The 27,717-nt window shown below is 38.4% G+C and overlaps 1 protein-coding gene across 1 annotated transcript in view; it reads right to left on the bottom strand.

Annotated features, from left to right (window-relative positions):
• The window catches only part of LOC140229035 (DENN domain-containing protein 5B-like), a 79,527-nt gene extending 54,313 nt beyond the window's left edge, over positions 1–25,214 (bottom strand). Inside the window, exon 1 of the mRNA XM_072309296.1 lies at positions 24,941–25,214. Coding sequence (XP_072165397.1) covers positions 24,941–25,037 — 97 coding nt within the window. The 5' untranslated portion in view covers positions 25,038–25,214. The remainder of the gene's footprint in view (positions 1–24,940) is intronic.
• Positions 25,215–27,717: the final 2,503 nt, after the last annotated feature.

The raw sequence follows: 27,717 nt of genomic DNA on the forward strand, positions 1-27,717 counted from the left end.
ATCAAAGCAGACAACAACAAAGAAAAACAAAGAAATATAAAATGAGCCAGTGAAAGTTGGTAGAGGTTTTTATAAAGTTTCTCCAGATCGTTATCACTTGTATACAGTGTATGTACACACGCAACACTACTGAGGAAATAAATTCTTTCTCTGAAGGCATTGATCGTTATAAAAACACAGGGTCCCCCCCCCCCCCCAAAAAAAAAAAAAAAAAAAAAAAAATTAGTGATTCACTTGATTTTTCCTCCATACTTTCAAACAGAGATCAACAATCATACATGAAATACAAGCTTTATTTCAAATCACATACTTTATCACTGTAACACCCACACCTGCTCTCACCTAACAGCTACTGTAGGGGCATATATTTGCTCTATTCTTTTATGTGAAAGTCAGTCCCCTTTGTACACCATGTTTGCTCCGACAATACAGTGGGTACACATTGCACACAAGCACAGAATTTTAATGAGGCCTTGGTGTTAAGACTACAATGTAATTACGCTTGGAATGCTTCTCAAGGGAAGTGAAGGGGTCATAAACCTGTTTACTTGATGCTGTTGTTGTTGGTTTTCATTTTGTTTGTCTGTTTTGCAGTAATCCAGGAACAGAAACAAATACTAGAAGATATTATTCATATACAATTGTGCATGTACATGTCCCCCACCCCCACCCCCCAAAAAAAGGTTTGATTTGCAATATTCGAAAATCAAACATACCATAATTTGACTCGGGACTTCAAAAGATATTAATTCTAGATCATTTTGTTTTTCTTTAATACACCACACAAACCAAGGTGTTGCAAACTAGCGATATCTCCACAAATTCTCTGCTGCCAGCTCAACACAGATTGGAGGAAAATATGGATTTGATATTTGAATATAATTTTCTGTCAATTAAAAACTTCCCATCATGCTTCAAATACAAGACTTCAGTATGATATCACTTTTCATATTCATTTTATCAATGTACGTGTACAATGCAATATTTTGCAAACATTTTATATATCATGACGAATACTACAAATACCACACACACACACACATTTTTTGTTTGTTTGTTTGTTTGTATTTTAGGGTGGGTAGGGAGGGTGAATCTAATTGTGTAGAGTCTCTAATATTTGCCAGGACTGAATTTTGAGTTTGCTTATAAAGGATGAGCTGTGGATCCACATGATAGTGCACTAATTAGAAACCATCCTGTATGGACACTAGATGAATGAAGGCCTAATACACAGAACAATGCATATCAGGACAATGTATGTTCATAAGCAAAGGAATCTGGTGCACAAAAACTAATCAGAGCACTCTCGAATACATGTTCACGTCAAACACGTATTTTGAGCATTATACTTATTTTCATACTCCAGGAAAAAAACATGTCAGAAAAAAAGAATGCTGCTTCCCACTAATGTTGCAGAACATTCTTGAAGAAAAAGGATTACCATGACTCACTCGAGATGATTCCCCTTACACATATTTTTTTACATTTTCCCACAAAAAACTGATGGCAATCACAGGAGAATTCAGCTCCTTGCAGCAGTAAACATCCCAGATTCCTGTCGCCACACTACACACACACACACACACATACATACATACATGATTGTACATACATACATACACACACATACACACACACACAATTCCAGACCGCAATATTTCATCACAGTTTTTCCTTCTTTTTTTTTTTTTTCTTGGCCAAAATCTGTTTAACCGACAAGAGCTCATGATCGGGGCTGCATTTCCAATTTACAGTGCGCTGGCTCACAAACAATCTTGTCCATGCATCGCACAGATGCTTAATCAAGCTTACTTTGAGTGCCAGCTCTCCTGAGTTAAGATTTCTATAATGGCATCCATCGCCATCCCCCCCCCCCCCCAAATCCATGTACCCACTGCCCCTGTGTAGCCTGTGCCAGTACCATGCCTACATTCCAGTTGTGATACAAAATTCTTGCTGCTTTTCTTTTCCTTTTTTTTTTTAACAGACTTTCACTTTAAGTGTGCCACACCTACAAGGAGCAATTTTAGTATGTCACAAGGCACATACAGAATCTAAATTACACATAAAATGTTTCCAAAAGCAAGGAATAAACCTTGAGCTAAAAACAAACAAACAAACAAACAAACAAACAAACAAACAAACAAACAAAAGGTTTTCTTAATTTCATACATAGGAGAGAACCTGGGATAAACATAGAGATTTGACAAGGCAACCTGGGTGAGAATTTGAAATATTGCTTCATCATTTGATGTGGAGTCCCCAGTAGGAGTTGTTTTTTTTTTTCATAATAATGACCCAACTCTAGTTAAATACAAAGAATTGCATCTTCAATAAGTATTGGGCAGAATCACAGAGAAAAAAAAAACACATACAATTTATTATCATTTCATGAAAATGAAACAAGGGGGAAAATAGAGGTACCTATGTGTATTATGCATAGAAAGATATTTCATACTTGAAAGACAAAGCATGACCGAGACGGCTTTAAATTAAACTTTAAGAGCAAATGTGAAACCGTATCGCATGATTTGGTCAAAACTGCAGTTTCCCTGCTTTGTACTTCATTTGTTTCATTTTACCCCTCAAATTCACAAGTTTTTTCTACTTGGAATAGGTAATCTACAATGAATGATCCTGAAGGGGAAAGTGATCTTTTCATAATTTGACTGTACCTTATTTGTGTCTCAAGCAAAATTGTTGAATTGCTGTATGATCACTACCTGCTGCAGCCTGAACATACAGTGTTCACAGGTAGACTTCTGAATCAAACATACTGTTGTAATTGCATCAAATCTGTACAACATTGTAATTCGTTTGACACTGCACAATATAGTTCAAGGGCTGTAAATTGTTTCAAAATCACTACCACGTTTAAAAAGGGGGGGGGGGGCCTTGAATCAAAATTCATCCTCATCAACTCATAGAAGGCATGATTACAACTCCATTCTCAGCATGCCCATGCCCAGCCGAGCAGTTTGTATCCTCCAATCCACACTGATGAATTCACACATGCACTGCTGTAACATACTATCCACTCCCCCATTGATCCCATCCTACCCAGGCCCCCTGCACCCCCCCCCCCCATATGTTTTGAGAAATTATTTGACAACGCAAACAATATCATCAGCATGCCATGAACAACATATCAAACATCCAACTCCCTCCCACAATCCCCCACCCCCCACAAAACATACCAATCGATTCATTACAAGCAAAGAACCCCCAGAAGCGTGCGAGTCACCCTATCATAGCGTACATTCCTAAGTGTGTGTCTGCTGTAACGGCACCATACCATTCCCCCCTTCTGCTGATGAACGGTAATGATCGCACGCTGCTGCCCAGTGCCTGCATCGCACACTTTGTACGACAGGCTCTCTGTGAATGTTGAGCAGGAGCATAAATTTGAATATTCCCTGCGGACAATGCATTGAATAAATGCAAATGTAATTTCTCTTCCCCCGAGAGGAAAAAAAAATCCATGTCTCTCATGTGACCTTGGGATTGGAATAAATTACTTACAAATGATGCAAATCAAATTGGAATAATTTGAATTTGAATCTGTTTACTGGGAACAAAGCCCTCTACAAAGTAAAACAGATAATTTGCTGTCCCCCTCCTCCCCTCCCCCAAGAAAAAAAAAAATAAATAACTTACATTCCAAAATCTAATATGAGAATTAAAATGGAACAGCAATCAATGCCTTTCATCACAACAACAAAAAATGACAAATGTAAAAATAAAGTGCAAAAAAAAGTGTCCTATTAAAGAATTTAACTGGTCTAATCTGATGCTCTGTAATGTATAGACAGAACTAGCAATGTGAGGCGTTTATTCCAAAACATGGTATCCCGTCATATTTCTGCGACTTAGATATAAAAGCACAAACTTAGACGTCTATTCAATATCTATTTCAGCACAAGCACCTTCTGAAATGTGATAGCGATATTTAAAAGAACTGGACTATCTTGTTTATTCTGAAATGCACAATGAAATCTACATCAATGTCCAAAATCAATGTCCAAAATATTTTGCAAAAACAATCGTGAAAGGGTGAATCAAGCGCATCAGCTCAGGCAAACAAATAAGGACCCTCTGTTCAGCAGGTTGTGACAATATTCATGTTGTGACAATATTCATTGAAGCTACCCGACACTGCATCTGCTAGAACTGTCACCCACCTATTTTATCACATGACTACTGTAACATGTCAACTCCTGAAATCTTCATCTGCTATGTATACAAAGAAATTGAAGCATCATTTTTGTCTTGGTTTTTATGAATTGCTCCAATGTGAATGACTTTTACTTTAGTCGGACTGGAGGAAGAATATTTTCTACAGAAGGATGAGAAAATGATGTCTGGACTGTGACAGAAGACACACAATTACTTCAGAAAATTAATGATGAGTATCAAACATGTACCTATTCACAGACACGTACAGTGTAATCACGATGACTATTGTAAGATGTTCACTAAATGCCAGGCTACAATGTAAGTCTTAAGATTAGTGGAAAAGTGAGCAAAGAAAATGGGATTCCATTGGATGGAATCTCATTTTCTTTGCTCACTTTTCCACTAATAATTCATATTCTTTCTGGTCAGCTTATTCTGTCTTTATTTCTTAGATTAGTCTTAGATTATAGATTTATGTATGAATAATCAAGATGTAACTTTCATTTTTTCTTTCTTTTGTCCGAATGTTGCTTTGGACTGTTACTGCCCTGCTTTCACTGCACATGGGATGCGAAGAATACTAACAGTAGGCCTATTCACTGACAAAGGGGGAAAAAAAAAAAAAGAAATGGAAGATTCTAAACCTTTTCAAGATATGCAGCCATCAAATTATTTGAACTATTCAGCGCAATGTCCTCAATAAATCATAAGTTCCAGCACAGCTTTCAGTCCTGGCTAGAAGAGATAATCATCTGATAACAGTCCACAGCTAATAAACCCTGAAGATTGGAAGTAATGATAACATGACAGCTACTGTATTCAGTTTCTCTGCCCTTTTTTTCACAGCTTCCATGCACTCTGTTGTGGGCAACCAATGAGTAAGACTGTTCAAACAAGACTGAAATGATCAAGGGGGGTGCCACAGGCAAACACTGGCAGTCACATGACCACTACCACCATTACTAACCAGGGATGGAAGAGTGTCTTGGGCAAAGGACCCTCCCTCCAAATCGTGTAGGTTCAGCTGGCCCTGACGAAGGCCTTTCAATTTCTACGGAGTGTGATGGCAACGGTAACCGAGTATTAAACCAAGCAGATCTATAAATTTGATGTTGCGAAACATACAAGTGGGACATCATAGGAGAAACGTACTGTATTAAATGTTAGCAAAGGTCGATCTTCTGTCATCAATGTCCGATGAAAGAAACTTGTGTCCAACTTGACTTTGATTGTACAAAAGTTCGAAAAAGCACATTCAAGTACTGTACCAACCCTCATTTCATAGTGTTATTAGTAGGTTATTAGATTATTATTGTGTTATTGTGTCGAAGGCAATCACTCAAATAGTTGACACTACGTGTACATTATATGTGTATAGTGAGAATGTCACAATGTCAGCCACATTCAATTATGTTTCAATCACTTGGCACGTGATACGACTGCAATGGCAACAAAATAGTACATGATACAACTAAATACATCACATTTTTTCTTCGACTACAAATTCTGGGTGGTACAAATGTTCCTGACAAGTCCATCATGGTAAAAATCCTGAGAATCCTACCGTACCATCCCCCTTGCTGTGTGCTGAGATGCGTGATGCTATTGGGGGAAAAAGGCGGCAAAATTTTTGGAGCGCTTGTTTGTGGACCTTCGCATTCGGGGACAGGTGTAAGAGAGTCAGTGCTCCAATACAGTGACCTTATTGTTCAGCCTACATGCACTCTTGCATGTAAAGCCAATCAGATGGAAAATGCATTTGAATCATTCCTTTCCCCTCCCTTCCCCTCTGCAGCAAGGGGAGAATATTACAACATGCACCAGCTCAGTCGTACAAAGAAAACTGTTTCTGCGAAATCTATCATCTTGCTGGATGTGCAACGCCTCCCACAAGTTTAGATAAATTTGATCCACATTCTAATGCATACTTCTCATCAGCGACGTACAACGAAGAGCATTCCATGGCACGTTACAGTATCACAATGCTACGACATTGTAGCTTTTGTTTTCCTCTACGTTTCTACACATATATCATGCCATACCTACTCTAGATGTTCTCAGAGATACAATGCATATGCCTTACATATGATGTTCACCTAATTTTCCCAATAGCCAACAGTGCATCAATAACATTGATAGTTCAGATTACAATTTGTGTTATACATAATGTTGAATTAATTAAACACTGATGATTTTGCTTTGCTGCTTTCTGTTCACGCGATCTTTGGTATTTGCAGTTAAATCTATCACTTCAAAAAGAAGCTGAGAAATTGTCATGACAGGATACAGAACATAAATGACTTCCTTGATGCATGGCCATTGACTAATTAAAATTCTTTAAAGACCACACACTGAGTTACTTTGTATAACAAGCATTGAAATGCCACAAAATAAGTATAATTTTTCAGCATAAAATCATAATTTTCTTTTTAAAATGGTACACTCCTTTGTCAACTCTCCTGACGTGTAAGTACTATGCAAACCGCTACAGTAGCTAGCTGCATACTGATCAATTTTCGTATTTAGCATTCACTGTTCACTGAGTCATAATGCACTATTTCTGCCTGATAGAATTATCTTTCTCCCTCACAAGATTAATTCTTGCGGCATATCTCCCACTGAACATACGATGTACACCACGATAGAAATACATAAGGCTATACCATCCTGCCTCCAAAAAAAAAAAGAAGTGAAATACTGCGAATTTGTGATTTAGTTTGGAGCCAGAGGAGAAAAAAAAAAGACACTCCAAAATGAGTCATCCGTGGGAAGTCATTGGTACATATATCCAATTCCACAACTCATCTGCTAGAATGACACCAATGAAACTCCTAACACGTGAGAAAAAAAAAGTCAAATTTTTGCGCTAGAAACAAAAATTTCTCTCTATTGAGATCAAACCATGGCTGACAATTTACAGGCACATTGTTACCCACAGGCGTACTGTACGTGGCGTTACATTCGTAAGTCGTTCTATAAAATGTTCTGCCATCCACTCTTCCACGATGACACGCCCTGCTTGAACTTTTCCCTCACCTTTTCCCTGACCGCGTCTGACGGACGTTGAACCGCCTGCTCCCTGGTTCACAAATCATGCACTGTCACATGACTCATCCCGCAGCAGTTAACGAGCGATTGAACAGAGCCACCGCTCCATGCTTGCATGCGAGCTGCCCATTTCTCCCCTATCACCGGCCTGCTCTGGTCGTTACTCTACACGGATGCCGCATGTATACGCACATCAGGATCACAGCTCGATGCTTGTGACATAATTTGTATGATACATGTGCATGCATGCGTGCATGCATACAATATATGGGCATGGAAGGTCTACACAGCTGTATATCATGCAATGCAGATACAGGTGATCTAGAGAACATCAGCAATCTTTCTTACAGCGCTACAACAAGACACAGTCTTCCATTCAACTACAGGTATATATGCATACACAAGGGAACATAAACCCAAAGAGCAATGTGGATTGAGTGAAAGCATTAACATTAGTAGAACATATCTGAGACAGTTTGAGGAAAATCGGACAATCGATGCAAAAGTTATGAATCTTTAAAGTTTTGGTGTTGGAACGGCTGGATGAGGAGACTACTAGAGATGATGACGTAAGAGTGGACAACAATATAAAGACGATATAAAGAAAATTCCACAAAAACTCATTTTTCATGAAAATTACAAATTCCATCAACTTGATACTGACATATGTTAAGGGTAGCAATTATCAACATTGCTTTCTGAAAGTGGTTAGTCAAGAGCTCTTTCATAATGCTAGAAAAGAGAATTTTTGTTGAATTTTCTTTATATTTTCTTTGTACTGTTGTCCTCTCATACGTCATAACCTCTGGTAGTCTCCTCATCCAGCTGTTCCAACCCAAAAATGTTAAAAATTCATAACTTTTGCATCGATTGTCCGATTTTCCTCAAACTTTCACTGGTTTGTTCTACTAATGTTGCTGCTTTCACTCAATCCACATTGCTATTTGGGTTTACGTTCCCTTTAAATGAGAGTTCACAAACACATGTTGTATTCTATCTTTGTGTACACGGTGCTGCATGGTATTCATATATTACTAGAGCAGGTGATAGTCAATTCAAGTGCTACTGGTTACACAAGCACCACTGAAATAACTTTCATTGCAAATTAAAGAAAAAAAAGTAATGATAATTTGCCCAGAAAGGCTATTCCAAAAATATGTTTTACTGACATTAAAAAATCCTACTACGTTAATATCTTTGGGCCATCTAATTCCAATGTATTCTGTAAGTCTAAATCTATTGCATCACAATTCTTCAGATGTGTACATTGTGTACCCGCACAGTGAAATAAACTCAAAAAAAAAAAAAAAAAAAACTTTAAAAAAAAATACTCAAAAATTGGAGAGGCCATAGACATTAAGTAGGTGTGTGTCCATAGAAATGTAGTATCTCTGGGTACAAATCAGAAGTGCTTTTCCACATGCATCAGAAAACATCGAAGTTGATCATTTTTGTCTTTGAGCCCTTCAAGAAAATCGGCAAGCTATGAAGTCATAGCTGCCGAGAGATGTTGTTCTCTCGATATGACCCGACTACAAGATAACAGCAAACAGAAGACAATAATCATGACCTTAATTTTTTGCTGATTGGATTTCACTGTAATTGCAAATGCAAGCCTTCCTTAATCAAATTCCTTTCCATTCTGATTATCCTGCGGATAAGCGGGATGAAACGATGACGTTTGTACCAAGTGGTTGCACTTTCTTTCTTCTCTTTCTTTTTCTCGGTCTACTTTGGCGCACGGTGTACGTTGAACTTGGTTGCTTTGAATATTACACGGCAGAAATTAAGATGTGATGAGCTGGTGTCTGGTAAATGCACAGTATACAATGTACAAAAAATGTGTAAATAGCCAAACTGGTTCAATACAGCTGTACATGTACCTCAGGTTTAGCTCCAAGATGGTCACTGTAAAACTTGACATTATGTACACCCTCCACAGTTTGTCACTATTATATGATCTATATTGTGATATTTGCAATACTTGCCAACACAGAGTAAATGATAGATTTTTCACCGAATATGTGAAGATAGAGAACCTTTGTGTAATTTAAATTTTTCCAGCTATTAAACATATAAATAGATGCACTACATCCAACATCTTTCTTGGTAATATCATCTCCACTTCACACACTAATGTACATGCACAGTACACCCTTTGTTATAATATATCTTTTTTTTGAATTCCATCATTTATTGAGGCATAACTTTGGGCAAGGCAAATGCAATTGCACTGGACATTGCCAGCACCACTGTGTAGCGGAAGCTCAAGCCCTATATCTACTCACTAGTGACCATTGTCCTCAAAGCTCAAGAGGTCTATACTGAAATCAATGGTAGTGTGATTTCCTTCTTTTTTGTTTATCTTTTTGTCATATTTCCTGTTTTTTTTTATTTTTGCGTATTTAGCTAGTCTGGTACTATCAATCTGCAAATTTAAAAATACGCGAAGATATTATCTCTGATCCTATACATTATAACAACAAGATGTGCATTCACACATTTTACAAACAGTTTTTTACTGTACTCCACAATCATGAATTTAACTATGCGGCAAAATTGCTGGGAAGTCCCGATTCGCAAAAAATTAGACTCTCTAAATATATGGTGTATACAGTTACCATTCTGGTAGATTTTGGGCACGCTCAGTTTGGCAATCAGAAATTAGTGGAATATTTCTATGCATCTGAATGGGTGCAAAAAATCTCAGTGTTGGGATCATAATTGATATCCCACTATTTTGTCTGTGTGAATTACACTTCAGAAAATGTTGATATTTATAACATTAATTCCACTCCCATTTTTATTCCTCCCTATGACTACACATAAAAATGTACAGCTGGACACCCAAGTGATTATTACTGTGAAAGTGGAAATTTTGGCGGTGTTGAAATTTTCGCGCATTTCGCGCAACCAGAAACTAGCGCGAAAATAAAAGTACAGCTGTAAGTGAATATTTTTGCTTGCCATACTTTCCTGTAGGTGATGTCTTGTTTCCGCGGAATTAAAAACACGCGAAACTCTTCTTACCGGGCTGAGCGCGAAAAATTAGTCGCGTGAAAATATCCACTTTTACAGTATTTCACAGCCATAATTGCATGCACAAACTCCAGAGCCAACTACACATGAGCTTCAAAGGGGCAAAAGGCTATTTCTGACAACACAGTTTTGCATTGCACTACCTTGCAGTATGAACAGAAGGTAAAAACATCATGAGTATAATGTTGCAAATTTTCCGACTGAGAATGGGCTTTTAAAACCTTTTAAAACATTGTGCACATATTGAGTTTACTCTTGCCACCAGACCAGACAACCTGACCTTGTAACTTATCATGCCTTGTACATTTAGCGTGTACAAAGCGTACACGAAAGTGGATTTGCCAGTTTAATTGCCTGCCTGGGTTAAATTGCACTGCAGTGTTAACTATCTGGCTGTGACAGCCACAGTTTACAGCACGAGCCTTTGCAAGGGCTGAATGCCTATAAACAATATCAACAAAATCAAATTCAATCCATTACATGCTGTACCTGCAAAAAGGCCTCTGCAGATACGATTCAATGAATCGCATATAAATGAAAACAATAAGTCGCTGCCAGTCGGGTCCGTACGGTGGTTGCACGTGCAAATATATGAGGTGATCTTACACACCTGCGCGCAGCATGCGTAGGTCAATCAGGGTCACATTTTCACGGTTCACTCATGCACTTCAGGTATAAATGTGGAGTCATTGTGCAGTAGGCACGGGCAGAGCGTATCATGCTGTAATTATATATAATTTCTTCTTTTCATTGTGACTACAACTTTTTCACTTCAAAACAGAAATGCATTTTCAGAGCTTACAGGTGATATTTCTGTTCTCAACACGTAACAGTTGCTAGACAGGAAAATAACTATCACAGTTTCAAGATAGAGATACAACAGTACTCTGTGTTCTTCGTGTACGATCAAATTGAGCTTGCGCTGTGCACCCTTGGCACATTGATGTCAACTCACTAGGCGCTTTCACATCAGCCTGATGTTTCGAAATAGCGCGCTATTTTCTGACTTGGGAAATTTTCCCGATAGCGAAATAGCGCGCTATTTGATAATGTGAACACAAATTAGCCCGCTAATTGTATCGCTCTGATCGAGAAAATTTCTCGACTCCAACTCGGGAAATTTCTGAAATAGCGGGATAGTAGCGCGCTATTTGATAATGTGAAAAGGACTTGAGAAATTAGCGCAATGAATCCCATCATGCCTAGCGTGTGTGACCCGATCGATCGAGGCAAACTGCACACAAATCATGAGGAATTTTTGAGAGGGCACACACATTACTAATGCTGTTTGTACACACTCAGCTGTCGCATTAGCTCCAAAAAAATGCGGACTAATTCTCTTCGGGCTGATGTGAATAAGAAATAAAATAGCGCTCTAATTCGCAATCGCGAAAAATATTTCAAGCTTGGATTTTTATCGGGCTGATATGAAAACGCCTATTGTTAGGAAAATTAAATGACATCACTGCCGCCATCTGAGTTTTTACAGTTACATGCGATAGCAAGAATTGTCAAATGTTCAATGAATGCAAACAGTGGCCTTCTTGTAGGAAGCTATACATTGTTCAGACATCACTGAGTTTCACATGAACGCCTACATGTATGCCATACAGTGTACACTGTATGCACAGTCTGCTTGGAAACAGATCTTTTAAAATGGGAATTTGCACATTTGAAAAAGAAAAAAAAAATCATAAAATGGACAATGTTTAGTATTGACCATTACAATCTGAGTCATCTTGAGTTGTTCCACAGTCACCAGTGGAAGTAGAGATGGAGGGAGGTCATTCCTATGATGTCATCACCTCGACACACTCAAGTGTTCATTTCTGACACAGTTGATACAGTACTGTGTGCCACACAAGACGGTCAAAGCAGAGTCGACCGACTCCGAAATCTGCTTTGTGTGGAAGCGAAGCACTGCCATGAAAGGTAAACTGATCAGTATTATGCTAATCAGTAAGATTAGGGTGCAATGAGAGTTGTCTTTCATTACTGGTATCTTCCTTTATCCTTGTTTTGAAAACAAAAACAGAAACCTTAATCAAAAACTGTGCAAGAATGATAAGTGTAAATGTCTTCAAAACTGTAAAAGTGGATTTTTTTATGTGTACATTTTGCTCACCCAGAAACTAGCGTGAAAATCAAAGCACATTAATATTTTTGCTTGCCATATGTCTCAGTAATTTAATGTCTTGATTCCACGAAATTAATCTCACCCGGCAGAGCGCAAACATTACTCACATGAAAATATCAACTTTTACAGTACATTGTATGTTTTGTGCATGATGATATCTTTTATATTCAATTCTTTTCTTATTCTTTTGTTGAAGAAACATAAATCAGTGATATCTGACAAAAAAAAAGAATAAATTGGGATAAGGCTGTGGAACTTGACAATTTGTTGTATGAAAACTGAATAGCACAAGAAATCTGGGGAGCATACACTCCAGAATAGGCACATAAAGTCAGCAAAATCACTTCACAAGTTTGACATCAACCTATGTCCCCCCACCCCCCCCCCCACCCCGAAAGAAGGGGGTAGGCACAGTTTGAAGATTCATGTTTCACAGAAATCTCAGAATAATAACTAGTAATTATTTCATCTTTCTCTGGCTCCACACTTCTATCACGCAAATTAAGAATGCTATTACAGTTACTCTAAAACTGAGAAATTAACATGGACGGCAAGACTTTTTAGAAGATGATTCATTGATTCGAGTCATTGATTTCATTCGCAGAGGGCACACTTTGTAACTTCATGCCGCAGTGATATCCTTCATCCATAATTTCTTGCAATATCCTACATGGGGAATGTCTTCACCCCTCCTACCACAGACAATGCTGGTGCCTACGCAGTAAAGGTTCCATTGTCTGGCCTTTTAGAGCAATGCGTCCATGTATAATGCATAATGTAATTACTTCCTGTGTGTGCACAAGCGCTCGTTTTCTGAAGGAGCTTAGCTTTGTCTTGCATCTGCTGGCCAAGAAAACGATGTGTTCTGTGTACCTAGATGCAAATGGTAACATGAAGACGTGATGATATAAGATGAAGTATACATTACTTCATACACTATGTCCTACGTGGTGGTCATTCATTCATTTTTCAAATCTCAATTTTTTCCCTTTTTTAGATAGTTTATTAACCTTTTGAACACACTACTATATTGTTTTAACTGTTTGATGAAACAGTAAGAACAAATATGAATAATGTCATTCACATCTTTTGTTCTTTTTATTCCTGTGATCCCAGATGATCTTTTTTTAATGTTATTTCTGCCCACTGACTGATTTTCTTAATGACTATCAGGGGGCAGATCCAGGAATTACGTAAAGGGGAAGTGCCTTTACAAAACTAAAGGGAGGCGCATGCACCCCCCCCCCCCCCCCACACACACACACATACTTTTTAGGTGATCCGAGTATCCTCTCGGATCTCCTTCTGTATCTGTACGGATTCTTTCTTCTTCTTTGTTTATTTCTTTCTTTATTTCTCCCCAAAACCCAAAAGTTGTGCAGAGGTTAACTCAGAAAGTCCTCTGCCTATCAATTTCAAACTTATACCATATATATGTATCATGTCCCAAAGACGACAGATCTAATTTATTTTTATTTCTTTCGCTTTAACAAAAAATAAAGAGGGAGGAGCACCAGGTGCCCCCCCCCCCAACTGATTATAGCATACTGCTGCAGTGTAGACAGGAGTTTGGAGTAGGCATTTATTGGTAACACCTCAGTTAGGTTGAGCAGTGGCCTTGAACAGAGGGAATAGCATACAAAACTGGCGACCCTCAGTAGTGTCCACGTTCAAGACTAACTCCTACAGGAAATCTGTTGTTCACAGGGGTATCTGCTTGTCCAGCTTGATTGGAGGTTCTCTTCCCACACAGGCTTACCCTTCTTACCAGGAATATTAAAGGTGCAAAATCCTGGATTAACACTAAACATCCTTTGAGACCTTAGTTTGAGGGGTTTCTCACAGACAAGACAAAAAGTTATCAATACAATACAGTTAAAAGCCCGAGTGGGTATACAGCAATGTCAAGGACTACTGCAAAAGTGGATATATTTTCACGCGAGTAATATTTTGCGCTCGGTCAGGTCAGATGAGTTTTGTGTGATTTTAATTCCATGGAAGCAAGACAATTACTAGAACATACAACTGTATGGCAAGAAAAAATTGTGTGCTTTTATTTTCGCACTAGTTTCTGCTTGCACGAAATATGTAAAAAATTTCAATACCGCGCAATTCTCCACTTTTACAGTATACAAGAAGTCATCCTAATTTCACTTTGAAAGGTCAGTTGTGTCAAAAGTTTATATTCTGCAGTATGCTGCAGGAACCAAGACAGTAGAACTTAACTTTCACATAGAAGCTAATCCTTGACAGTAGTAGCTACAATGTAATCATCGATGATATGATCTTGCCCCTTGAATTATGACAAAAGGCCACTGTCTCAGATTCTTGAAAATTTCATGCCACCAATGTACTGGTTTTACAGTATACCCAGGTACTCTACAAGTTTAGGGCCCCATCCACAAGCTCTGCTTCTTTGGGTCCCAAATCTCTTCTCACAGTATAAATGCATTACTATTTCTTCTTCTTTCAATAAAGTACTGTTTCATTTATAAGATTATGCACTGCCTGTGCACATGTGAACACCATATCTGTGTGCCTGCCAGGATTTCACTACCGGTATATCAATTCAAGAAATAAATATCTAATTGCATTGTGTCATTATTTTGTATTTTTGATTGGTTTGGATGAATTGAAATTGACTTCAATTGTCTTGAAATTGTACTTGAATGCACAGAACATGTGTTTTCTATACCTTGTATATACTCACTTTAAATGTAAAGATATGTACACACAAACCACTATAATACTATATAGACAAGAAAAAAAAAGGTTAAGTAACCCATAACATATACCTTCTTCCCTATATATACACAAAGTTTCCTATATATACACAAAGTTGTGACTGTACTATCAGCACCTGTTTGGTTTTTCAATTAGCTGTGTAAGGACTTTCCAGAGTACATGTACATAATAAACCCCTTACACACCTCAGTGCCAGTGCCATAAGGAAACTGCTCATCTTCAATTCATAAAAATGAGCTTGAACCTTGATCTGTGTTGCTCCATCTATCATCGTCAAACCCATTTATGTCACCATCAATCAGCAAACCACAAGGGCCGCGACTATTCAGGATCATTTCCACCATTCACACCGGCCACACAAAGGCACACAATGTTCCATTCATAGTCCAAGCTCCTTGCAGCACGTTGGTGACGGTCTCAAGTGTGGTAGTTTACACACAGGCATTACAAGGACAAAATTTGTCTTCTATAGTGTCATTCACACTGATGCAAATTAGCACAGTGCATATTAGTGGGACCCAAATGTCACGATTTGCACTGCCATCCCTATCTCAAGATTTTTGACAGTGTGGATATAAGAATCTCACTAATAAGTGTGACCATTAACATGCTCAAGATCACAAGAAATCTTGGGTTTATTTCAGAATTATTGTGATTATTAAACAAACAGCATGATACAATTGTAATTTGCACCACAGCTGGTATCTGAACAGTGAAATGCAAATAATCTTTCTATCCCATCAGTCAAAACTTGTGCACGCAAACACAAGACCAAGGTTCATCATTTCACTAGATATCAGGCATGGGCAGTTTGGTCACAAAATATCATGATCAGCAATTAGCAAGCTATTTCTGTCCATTTGGAGAGGTGCAAAAAGTCTCAGTATTTGGATTATGATCAAAATCCCTGTATTTTGTCCGCGTGCACCTACCTAGTGACCAAAAATTGTCTATTACAAATTATATGCCTACCCTTGTGTAACTGCATCATTCATTCGCTGCACTGTGATAATGTAGCGGTAAACCTTTTTGTGTGTGTGAACAAGGACAATGGCTCCCCTCTGTTTGATGGTGGTCCCTTGTAATAACATTGTACAATTGTAAGCATTTTGACAAGATCAAAGACAGAACGAGAAAGGTTTGTTGTTGTTGTTGTTGTTGTTGTTGTTTTTTTAAGAGAGAGAGTGGAAAATGTACAATCAATTCCAAACAACTGATCATGTAATCATGCAGTGTTTGCTTGCTGTTTTGGCCATACAAGGTACACATGCACACGTATAGATGAGAATTTTGATCTTTCCTATTCTATCTCTACAGTACAATGTACATTGTACATCTTTCAAAAGTATCACAAAGAAAATGCAAAGAACAATTGTTGGTGCAGGATGACGCATATCATATTAGAGGTGAATAAGAAACTGCTACAGTGTACATTATGTATTCTTTTATGGAAAATGATACATTGTATATTGAACAAAGGCTGTCTGTTTGTCTACATAACAATTACACTCTTCGCAAAACAAATATACACACACAGAAATGCAGATTTTTGGTACCCGGTACTCTCTTCCATGTAATGAAGGTACCAGTATACCACATACATGTATACGGCCTACTACATGTAGATTTTGCATTCTGCACTAGAGCACAAGTATGGAGTTGGGGGAGCATTGTACATAAGTATACAGCTGAGTATTTTTTCTTTCTTTTCTTCTTCTTCTTCTTCTTCTTGTTTAGCATATTATATGCATGGTCACTGAAATATGCAATTAAAGCAAGAAGATATACATGTATATCTTTTAAGTCATACAGGTAAATTGTATGTACAGGAAAGTGATCTTAAATGCTAAGTTCAAGTAGCCTGAAGGACTTCCTACCAAGAATGTAAAATACATGTAATGCCCTTGATTGATATTCTGGAATCATATATTTACTTTCTTTAAATTTTCACTTGACCTACATGTACAACTTGCCTATCAATGTCTGTATTCAAGACATACGATGTAGATCTTTCCCCCTGGCAAGACAAAATAATTGAATACCTGCACACAAAGAGCACAGCAGAATTTTTCAGACCTTTCTGCAATTTCTGTCCCAGATAGAAATTCCAAGAAACATTACAGTCCTGTACTTTCTCTGTTTGCATGATTGCTCACTACGATGTACAGTTGTAGCCTCTCTCGGCTGATTCACAGGAAGGTCTTTGAAGACAACAGAAGAGAGATGCAAGGTATGTGGGACTGTTGTTATGTGGCCTCCCTTCTTCAAAAGGACACAGGTAAACATATAAACAAACACATTCCTGAGGCTGAGAGTGCCACTCTTACATGGTGTACCCTGTTTGAGAAAGACAGAATTATTGGAAATGCCACTCAGACAGTCTTTTCTTCGTGTCCAAAACAAACAGGTCATTAAAAACCTGTTTTGCCACAATTCATTAGAGCCTGCAGAAATTACTTCAGCTTGTTTTTCCAAGATGTACCTGCCAATTTCTGGTTCCTGCACACAATACCCAGGCTCTATACTTCAGTTGTACTTGCTAATTACACATAGTTAACACATTAAAGCTGGTTCCTCCTTTGCATCAACGAACTTTTCTATACAATGTAATACCCCTTTCAGGTAATCGTGGATGCGGATAATAGGAGCACTAAGTCGTAAAATTTCGATTACATGAACGGGAGAGGAGTAGAAAAGTGCGCATTATTTTGATGCTGCTATTATGCGCATAATTGCAGCATGAGGAGTAGATCGAGAATACATGAACGCGTTTTACGACTTATCCGCACTAACATTCCACAGTTCGGTCAAAGGTCACTCGATTTCCCGCACAACCGTTGATTGCTGAGCTTGAGCGCGCGAGAGGTGTGCATACACGTGAGGATATTCACCGGAAACATTACGTCATTATAGAGGCGTGCGCCGTAACCATGACAAATAACTCCGTCCTTCGCACCATTATATGAACGGGTGCTCGTAAAAGTAGTGCGCACTTCATGGGATATATGAACGCGATTCTGACTACTTCATCCGCATTATTTGGATGCGGATAATTGAACCGCGATTACCTGAAAGGGGTATAAGTTGTACAGTTGTACATTAATGGCCAGATGACGGAGTACAGATCTTCAAACATTGCAAGAATTAGTAGACTTTAAATAAAGTCATAACAATTGTATAATTGGGGCTGACTTTTCTGTTCTTTATTCTCTTTTCTTTCTTTTTTTTTGCAATCAGTAATGTTTCATATTCATATTTGTAGTGGAATAGGAAACTGCTTTATCTGAGCATCCATGCATTTTCATTTTTAAGTGATTCATTTCATGATGTATGTTATCTATTTAAATATCATTCCCATTTCAGCTCTACACTTCTACAAATTTCAAATCTCCACACAGTTCATTGTGGTAACTCTACATGTGATCACTGTCATTGTCTCTTTGCCAAACCGTTTCTGAATGATAAAAACAAACACCCCATCATCTCCCAGCATTTCTTCCCTCAGGGGCAATATTTCCAATATTTTGGAGAGGTTAGGGGGCGACAGGGGCACAAAATCATAACCCATTGGTGCACCCGAACAATCTGCTTCTTCTCAACTGTGCCACAGTGATTCCCATTGTATGTTAATCTGTGGTATTAAAAAGAATACATCCACTCATGCAAACCCTTCAGTCTGTTGACACAGTGGTATTATGGAAACAAAGTGGAGGCAGAGAATGGACAGACATGCACACAGGTACCAAAATAGCACTTGATCTCACAAAAGTACTGGTACCTGGTATTGACAGTTCAGTTTTCACAGATATTGCACGCCCATACAACTGTAATGATGGTTAGTAGACTTAACTTGAATGCCTATGGTACTCAGCAATGTTAAATTACCATGTTGGTGGGTCACAAAAAATACTGGTATTAGTGCCGGTACCAGCAACATTCCCCCACAGCACACTGCCATAAACACAACACACTGTAATGCCTTAACCCCTTCACAGCCAGCTATCTAACAATGTCATTGACATTATGTACAAGATTGTACACTGAGATTGTCAATGGCCATGAGAGAATATACTGTGTACATGTAGCTCGCAAGAGGAAACAACTCTACAGTACCTACTACACATGTAGTACGATTACTGCACATTGCCAATACCAAATTGTATACATACATTGTACAAATGTACAGGCTGGTAGCCTAGACAAGACAGGGCATCACCAGCAAGATCATGCACACACCATACTATAGTGTACTTGTATAGAAATCCTGCTTAATCTTGACATAACATACAACTGTATGATACATAACAACACCATAACATTTAATTTTAGTTCATGCAATTTTAGTCCACCCTCTTTACAGCTGGATGTACACAATGTTGATACAGTAACTGTACAATGTGCGAGATTCTAACCCAAGCTCTAACTTGATAGGATCTAATGGAAAAAAGCCTTGCGTCTGTAATATACAGTACAGCCGAAACATACTATTGTCCCCATGCTATAGTTAAGTAATCATTAGCTGATTGTCCGGGCTCAATTCAGCGGGCGGAACATCTGCCTTGCATCCTTTCAGCCGCCTCCCATGCACAGTAAGGGCCTCACAAAAGCTCTGCAGGTTGTATGTAAAATTACATTGACTTGTACAATGTATGCCTGTAAACTGTGCATTATCTTATTAGCTGCAACATACTGAGCAATATTGTGAATATACACTGTACAATGTTCAACTGGAAAAGTAATGAGTAAAATATTTTTTTTTAAGTCATATTGTGTAGCTGCCATTTAAAACAAGAGATTCATGATGCCTCTGAAACTTGTATGCTCCCAAGAGAAATAAGGCCTGTAATTTCTTCAAGAAATGACAACAAACGTAAGCAAATGTATGGTAAGTCTAAATACACGTACAGCTATACACTGTATGTGGCTGCACGAGGCACTATAAAGTTACCATCAATGTTCATGTACAGTACAAATTGTAAGTGTAAACTCTTTCAAATAACTGAAATGCTCCTTTTTGCTTCTTCCTCATTTTTTCTTTTCTTTTTTAAGTTTTCCAGGTGACATGTAAGTAGCATGTACCTGTTTGTTGTTCATTTGCAGCATTATGTACACTATGACGCTTCTGTGGCCCCTAAAAAAGGAAACAGCCTCTGGAAAGGGAGCTGAAGAATTTTTTTTTCAATCATTTTAATCCAATCTCACCCACCGTAATGACGTTTGACTCATCCATGAACATCACACTGGAGAGTACCCTGCGGGAGCAACGGCTTGTTCAAGTTTAGCAAACAGGTCTCGCAGATTAAAATGTCAACAGGAAGAGGATTCAAAACTCGAGACCCCAAAGAGGAAGTTAGAAAGGCATGGCGGTATTGGGGTTAAAAATAGATAGGGATAAAAATCTACGCTTTGAGACATCATCATGGATTTTCTCTGAAGCTGAGAAACGTGGCACTCATAAAAGCTCTGCTATGATGACCTCATCCAACTCTGCCGATAAGGCTGTGAAAATTTCATCAGCATTCATAATCTTGACTGTCATAACAAATTTGAGGGCGAGATCGCTGCATCTGGGCACAAAACATTGCCTTGAAGCCACAGGTGTACTGCTGACCTTCATTAATTTCCATGTTTCTCTTGAAAGCAAAAACTGCAATGAAACATCAAAGTAAACATTACAAATGTGTTACTTGCCTTTGTGTGTATATGACAGGAATCCTCATGTACAGTGTAAACTCAGCTTTGGTTTAGTAGGAGTAAAGGGAAAAGGGAACTTCCAGGAATCATAACCTTGGCCAAGACAGAAAATTTGACTTTCGCTTCCTCATCAGAAAGAGTGCGATTACAAGTATACAAGTGTTTGCACACATACAAAGGGCAACATGATGACTAGATACATGTTCATCTATTACAGAGATGTGACCTAACAATATAGATACAACTTTTACTAACAATATGATACGTGTAGATTAGTTCTACCTGCAAGCAAAGAAATATATGCACTACAGCTGTATGTAACATCCAATTCCAATGCAATTTGATACATGTCCACATACAGTGTACATTGTACATAGTACTCTGATACTGTCATTCGAAACATATAATTGTACATTGCACAGGCAAACTGTAGATGAAAATTGGCAACACACACATGCACTGGACAGGGACCAATACCATTCAGGATATCACCACTCCCACATGTCCCAATGCCATCAGAGTTCACAAATAAAACACCTTTTTTTTTTTTTTTCACTCACAGCTTCATGGTTGTACTGTAGAAGGCGCTTACACTTCCAGTGTAATGTACTTTTGATGCATCTCACTGCTCAGCATCATATTACAGCCAGGTTCATTTCAGGGACACAGAAGATGTACCTTGTGAAAATTTGATAACACCAAGAGGATCTGTCTGGCTCTATTGCACAGGTTTATCTTTGCTAGCAGCACACATCTGTGAAGTACATGTACGTGTACATGTACTAGGCCAAGGACCCTCGTAAAGCCAAAGAATTACAAGTACATTGTAGTGTCTTGCCTTTGACAGGTATTGATTTCTTCTTTCTCTCTCTCTCACTCTCTCTCTCCTGTTTTTTTTTTTTTTCATTTCACCCTAACTTGAAGGACAATGTTTTTACAGCATGAGGGCTTTCTCTACAAATTAGCAGTAAACACCAGGAAATTACAGCAGATCATTAGTACAAATTTGCAATTACCGTACTGTACATCGTACACGTACATTTGTATCTACATAGTACCTTGTACAATATATCAGGCATCTTCCCCTGCATACAATGTATTGCAATTTTATACAATGTAAATTTCATAGGTATGTGAAATGCAAAGAAAGTCAACAAAAGGATCACAAGGAATGAAGTTAAAACTTCACACTGTGTGTGCAAGCACATTTGGAAAGAAATCCAAATTGTCAATTCACCACAAAAACAGCTTTCCTCAGGGAAAAATGAATCTTGATATTAAAATGCAGCACAGGAAACCATAGCAACCAGTGCAAATGAAGCCACATTGTAAAGTTTTGTTTTGTTTTTTCTGAGCACTGGTATTCATGTAATTATTCAAAAAGCTTAAGAATGGATTCGACAGAGAACTCTGAGGTAGTAATCTTTCCCAAGATACACTGTACCCCTATTCTGCTTCTTCCCATTTGAACATGCAGAAACCTCCAGCAATATATCAGCATTTTTGTGACGTGCCCTTCAATAGTAGTTTAATATCAACACAAAATTGCAGGCATACAGCTGTATACACATTATAAATATAGAATGATTTGAAACACTAACAAGTAAGAATGTCTACATTGATTGTGTACAAGTAGGCTTTATGGGCAGGTTGGGAAGAAAGAAAAGAAAGAGTAAAGAATGCCCTGGTGTGGCGACTACTGGTATTTAAGCACTGATGTCTTTTTTTTTTAAATCTTTACTTTGAACACTTACTGTGTATTAAAAAGAATGACGGGTAAAAACTACAGGTATGCCTTGAGGTACAGTACGACGATAGGCCCATTAGGCTGTTATCTTATACGTCATGTACATGTACACTTTGTACATTGTATTCTCATTTTGTGCATGAAATATCACCTACACACATCTCTATCACTGAGGATCTACTTTTTGTGTCTCTGGTCAAGATACTACAACTCATTACCTACTGTAGGTACATGTACATTGTATCATGTTGTCATACATCTACCAGGACACAGGAAGATGATTCATTCATTTAAATTATAAAGTGTGATAACTCAGCTCCTACAATGTACTCCAGTAAACGGGTCCTAGCTCTACTGAGTACAAGTGGCCAAAAAGGACACACTTGAGAATTTAACAATTTTTACAAGAATAGCATGATCCTTCATTTCACAGCTTCGATTCTTGATGAACACAAGGGGTTGTACTTGTAGGTACATGACTTTGCGATCATTTTGTGATCATACACATACACACAAACACATACACTGTACACAAATATTGGTACCTGAACACTGTAATTTCAAATGAATACATTTTATATTGTAAAACAAAGGGTTATGAATTTTGCAAAATACAAATGTAGACAATGTACAAGATGTACAATGTAGGCCTACAAAAGTTGTACATTGTACATGTACATTGTACGTGACGGTGTAGACTCTACATGTACAGTGTACATACAGTGTACCCAGGTAATAACTAATACATGGGATATTGTAATATCAAGGAATATTTATCTTGCACATCATGTTTAAATTTCAATAGATTTCATGAAAATATGCTGGGCAAGTCTTATCAAGGACTAGGATCTAGATACACGCCATTAAAACCAAAACAACAACATTTGGACCAATCTTACTGTCTCTGTATTGCTATCTGGAACCTTTTTCTACACATTTTTTTTTCCCAGTAGAGTAGGTCTAGGTGGTTTACACGTGTACAATGTATGAACTAAGAGGAGGTCTTACTTAGGCCTAGAACAGCACTTTCTAGATCTACAGTATATAGCTATTAAGTATTGCAAACATTCCTACAATTCTACAAAGTTCTACAATGCTACTAACCCTGCTGGGGCGCTCCTTCACACAGTTTACTGTGGAACGCTTCCCGTTCGGGCTGTTCGGGCTGGTCTCAATTACAATGCTACAATTGTACACTATGTATAGTGAGGTGCCCGCACCTCGTCAGGGGCCTTAATACCGTCACCCTGCTTAAAATTGTTACAAGCGCACTGAACAAAAATTAATGCCTGGGACTGAGTTCAGTATGCTTGAAACATGGCAGGGTTACCACAACCAAGCAAACTGTGGTGAAAACTGAACAGTTTTTCGCAAAAATCTTAAATTTATGTTGGAATATGTGATGATGTAATTCTTGTAAGTATCATCACGGTCACCAACACACATCTTTTTTACGTGCTTTGTCTATGGCAGCATCAAGGTCAACTGCACTCGTCTTTTATCTGCTTTGTCTATAGTATATGGGAGCGTGGGTAACAAGTTGCGGGCCCCTTCCTCAGCGCACAACTATTCCGCATTGTTCGCGTTTGACGAGGATAGCTGCAAATTTCCGGTATCGATCAGTGAACTTGTGGTTCTATTGGAATCTTCAGCATTTTTCCTGGCTGTATGCGAGTGGGATTTCATAGAATTTCAGTGACAAAATGTGATTCAAATATGCATAAACATACATTAACTATGACGAGGTGCGGGTCACTCAACTATACTTCCAGGATTTATTTATCATCACCATGGCACTTTATGGTAATTTGTAGGTGGTCCTTGGCCGCGGCCTGGCTTGACTACGAACAGGTAAAATCGGCTTTCCTTTTCGGCTATGTGTAGGTCTACAATAATTGTACAAGCAGATAGCAGCTCTTTTATGACTTCAAACTAGAACACCACCCGTACCAGTGGCATAAATTTCATTTGGAGCAATTGTCGCAGGAACAAATGTCGTGAAACTGCTCCTACCGCCTACTACAGCTTGTACCACTGACTTAACTACCAACTTCATAATCAATAATACTAGAGTCTACATAACGTGCAACAACTTAACAAGGCCAAGGCTCACTCTTTATTGAAATGATGTCAAAACGTAGAAATAGTGTCTACACGTAATTTTACATTACATCCCTGTCCGAGACTTTACAAGAATTCAATAACATAGTCATAGCACATCATACGCCTCCTACTATACTCATTGCACTGCACTGGCATCCTACGGGGACTCTTCTTCATTCATTGCTCGCCGTGCGCGTGCCCGTGTGTGCTGGCTGAAATACCGGTAACAGTGCCCTAGCCATCGTACGTACCTGCCAGCTGATCCAACTCCAGAGGACTTGCGGGATCGAGTCCACAAACAACGAAATAATCGACGAATCGGCCACCCTGTTGGCCACTGGAGCCCATGGTGTGATACTTTTGAAGACTATTCCTTAAACGGAGATTCTTTGCTTTTCCGCAACTGTATTTACGTGGTATATAAAGGTCATATTTTGTAGTGTATCGCCCAGATTTCGCGTGTTGTAATGAATTGGTTCGCCACTGTAAATTCCTTGACAGCAGTAGAAAGATCGTTGTTACACTCAGTTCACTTTCTCCATACACCGTCTTCTTGCAGCTAGCTACATGTACTGACGAAATGCGCATACACGTACGTACGGTTTACCCGACGTGTTGGATGTCGTACTTATACACAGCTCAGACTAACGATTGCAGCTCGCACGACGGTCGGTGCGCATAGGGCGAATGTGTAGCGATTGAGTCATAACAAACAGCGATGACCTTTGACTGGGGAGGTATTTCCTACGCCAGTGTCGACGGAAGATGGTCTTTCTCGTTCGACCAGAAACGGAACAATAAACTCCCCGAATCATTGTATTGTTTGCGGATGCTGGCTACGGAGAATTTTCACGGCGAATTAGCGGCATCCAGCTCCTAAGTTGGCTAACTGCTTCCAACATAACAAAGAACAAAGGGGTACGCGTGCCCTCAGCTGCCCACAGGAATACAATAGACCGAGTATTTAATTGTAGCGAAGCGTATCCATCCTTCCGGAAACACGTAGTTCGCGAAAATAGAATATTATTATACAAAGTTATTATACCAATTCCACTTCTTACATCTGCAGAATGACAAAACATGGAACCGACTGCCACCTAAATTAAAATTCATCTCCTCAGACTCCAAGCAGATGCAGATCGCCAGCTGTCATGCAAGGAGACAATACATATACCGAACAATTGAATATACAACCCTACTCGGGCGTCATTTACTATGATTCTGTCCAGCCGAGGGCCAATCTTAATTTTCCCTTTTATTCTTTTGAAATGTTTATCTTTAATGGTGACCACTGAATATGAACAACTAATCGATTTTAAATTGTGCTTGCCGACAATTTACAATCCGTCATCTTCTTCTTTTTTTTTTTACGTGGTTCCCTCCAACGATTAACTTACAATTGTATTTCAATTAGGCATATACTTTATTTCTATCCAACAGCAACAGGTAATGCATGATATGCACAGTAGGAGCTACTTGTATAATTTGACATTGTATGATACTGTTCTCATTTTGACAATGTTGTTTTCTCAATTGCTCTGTTTATATAGGCCTATTGCGCCTAGTGAATATATTTCCGTAATGTAGCCTAAACGAGTTCTTCTGCCCCATTGTTCTTTTATGTTCATCGTCACTTGCCAGTAACAATCGTGGACGTGAGTGAGTTTGACATTATTGGTATAAACGCTATTTAGATCATGACAATACAGGCCTATACGATAATGGCACGATCTTATATCAGCGAATCTTCGTCAATCCAGAATAAAATGATCGTTAGTATTATGGACAGCCATTCAGCGAATGCATTACATGATTACTGACACTTTAATCATGACATTAAATTCAAATGTCTTGCTTTAAAGTACCCCACTTTATGTAATCTTTATAACTCTTGCTCACAGAACAGATGACTAAGTAACTGTGATGGCTATAAATATATTTTGCCTTGAGATTTTTTGGTTGAAACTATGGACAGAGGTGCCTCCAAAATAGTACATGGCATAATAATGAGGAGCGCAGCCGTGAAGAGAATAGAACTTTTGGAGGCACGAAGGTCCATATAGTTTCAACCAGAAACTCGAAATTATAGGCAAAGTATTTGTTTCATATTTTGGATTTTTTTTTTAAAGACAATCAAACAAGAGAAGGGGGAAGTGAGACGATGAGTCGTGTTGTGGGTGCGATGTGGAGGGATCATCCAAAGACCCCATTCGTAGCAGGGCGCGATGTCACACTACATACTGCTCTGTCACAGTATTATTTTTCATCAACATGACTGTTATACGAAGTAGAGCGCGATGTCACGATTGCTTTGTGACATTCCACAAAGCGATCGTATACGAAGCAGCGCGCAATGTCAAAATTGTTTTGTGACCGTACGGAGCAGCTCACGATGTCACAATATTGCTTTGTGACCCACATTTCACAAAAAGTTAGCAATTTGGAATATGTAATGAATAGAGACGTCATTTTTTCAAATACATTACATATACCATGTAGGCCCTATATAGGGTCAAACAGGCCAACATTCTGAAACAGTTGAAAACATTGTAATCATGTGAAGCTCTTTCAACCACTCACAGGATGATTTTTTTTTAATAAAAGATATGATAACAATAGTATTATCGTCATTACTCTAAAATGTGTATGAAGTTTTTCAGTTTGAGTATAAAGAGCATAGATAAGAGAGATGAATTGAATAATTATCGTACTGTATATTCCCCAAATATAGCTGTTCCGAACTGCATCTTGGGCATTCGTTTTTACTCAGAATTCGGTTTATTTGTTTGTTCAGGATGATCCTACACTTCCAAGCATGCATATCAGTGCATTTTATAGGCCTATACATGGACATATAGTTAATGTCATCGATATCTCTTTTTTTTTCTATATCTGTGCATGTTCATAATACTTTAAAGGGATTAGTTCTAGTTGAGATAGGGCTTCAGTTTTCCAAGTTTCTTTTTTTTTGGGGGGGGGGGGGAGAGAAACCTCTCATGAATTATGCAAGAGCATGCAATTCTAAGAG

The sequence above is a fragment of the Diadema setosum genome, chromosome 5 (genome assembly GCF_964275005.1).
Source record: "Diadema setosum chromosome 5, eeDiaSeto1, whole genome shotgun sequence".
Taxonomy (NCBI): Eukaryota; Metazoa; Echinodermata; class Echinoidea; order Diadematoida; family Diadematidae; genus Diadema; species Diadema setosum.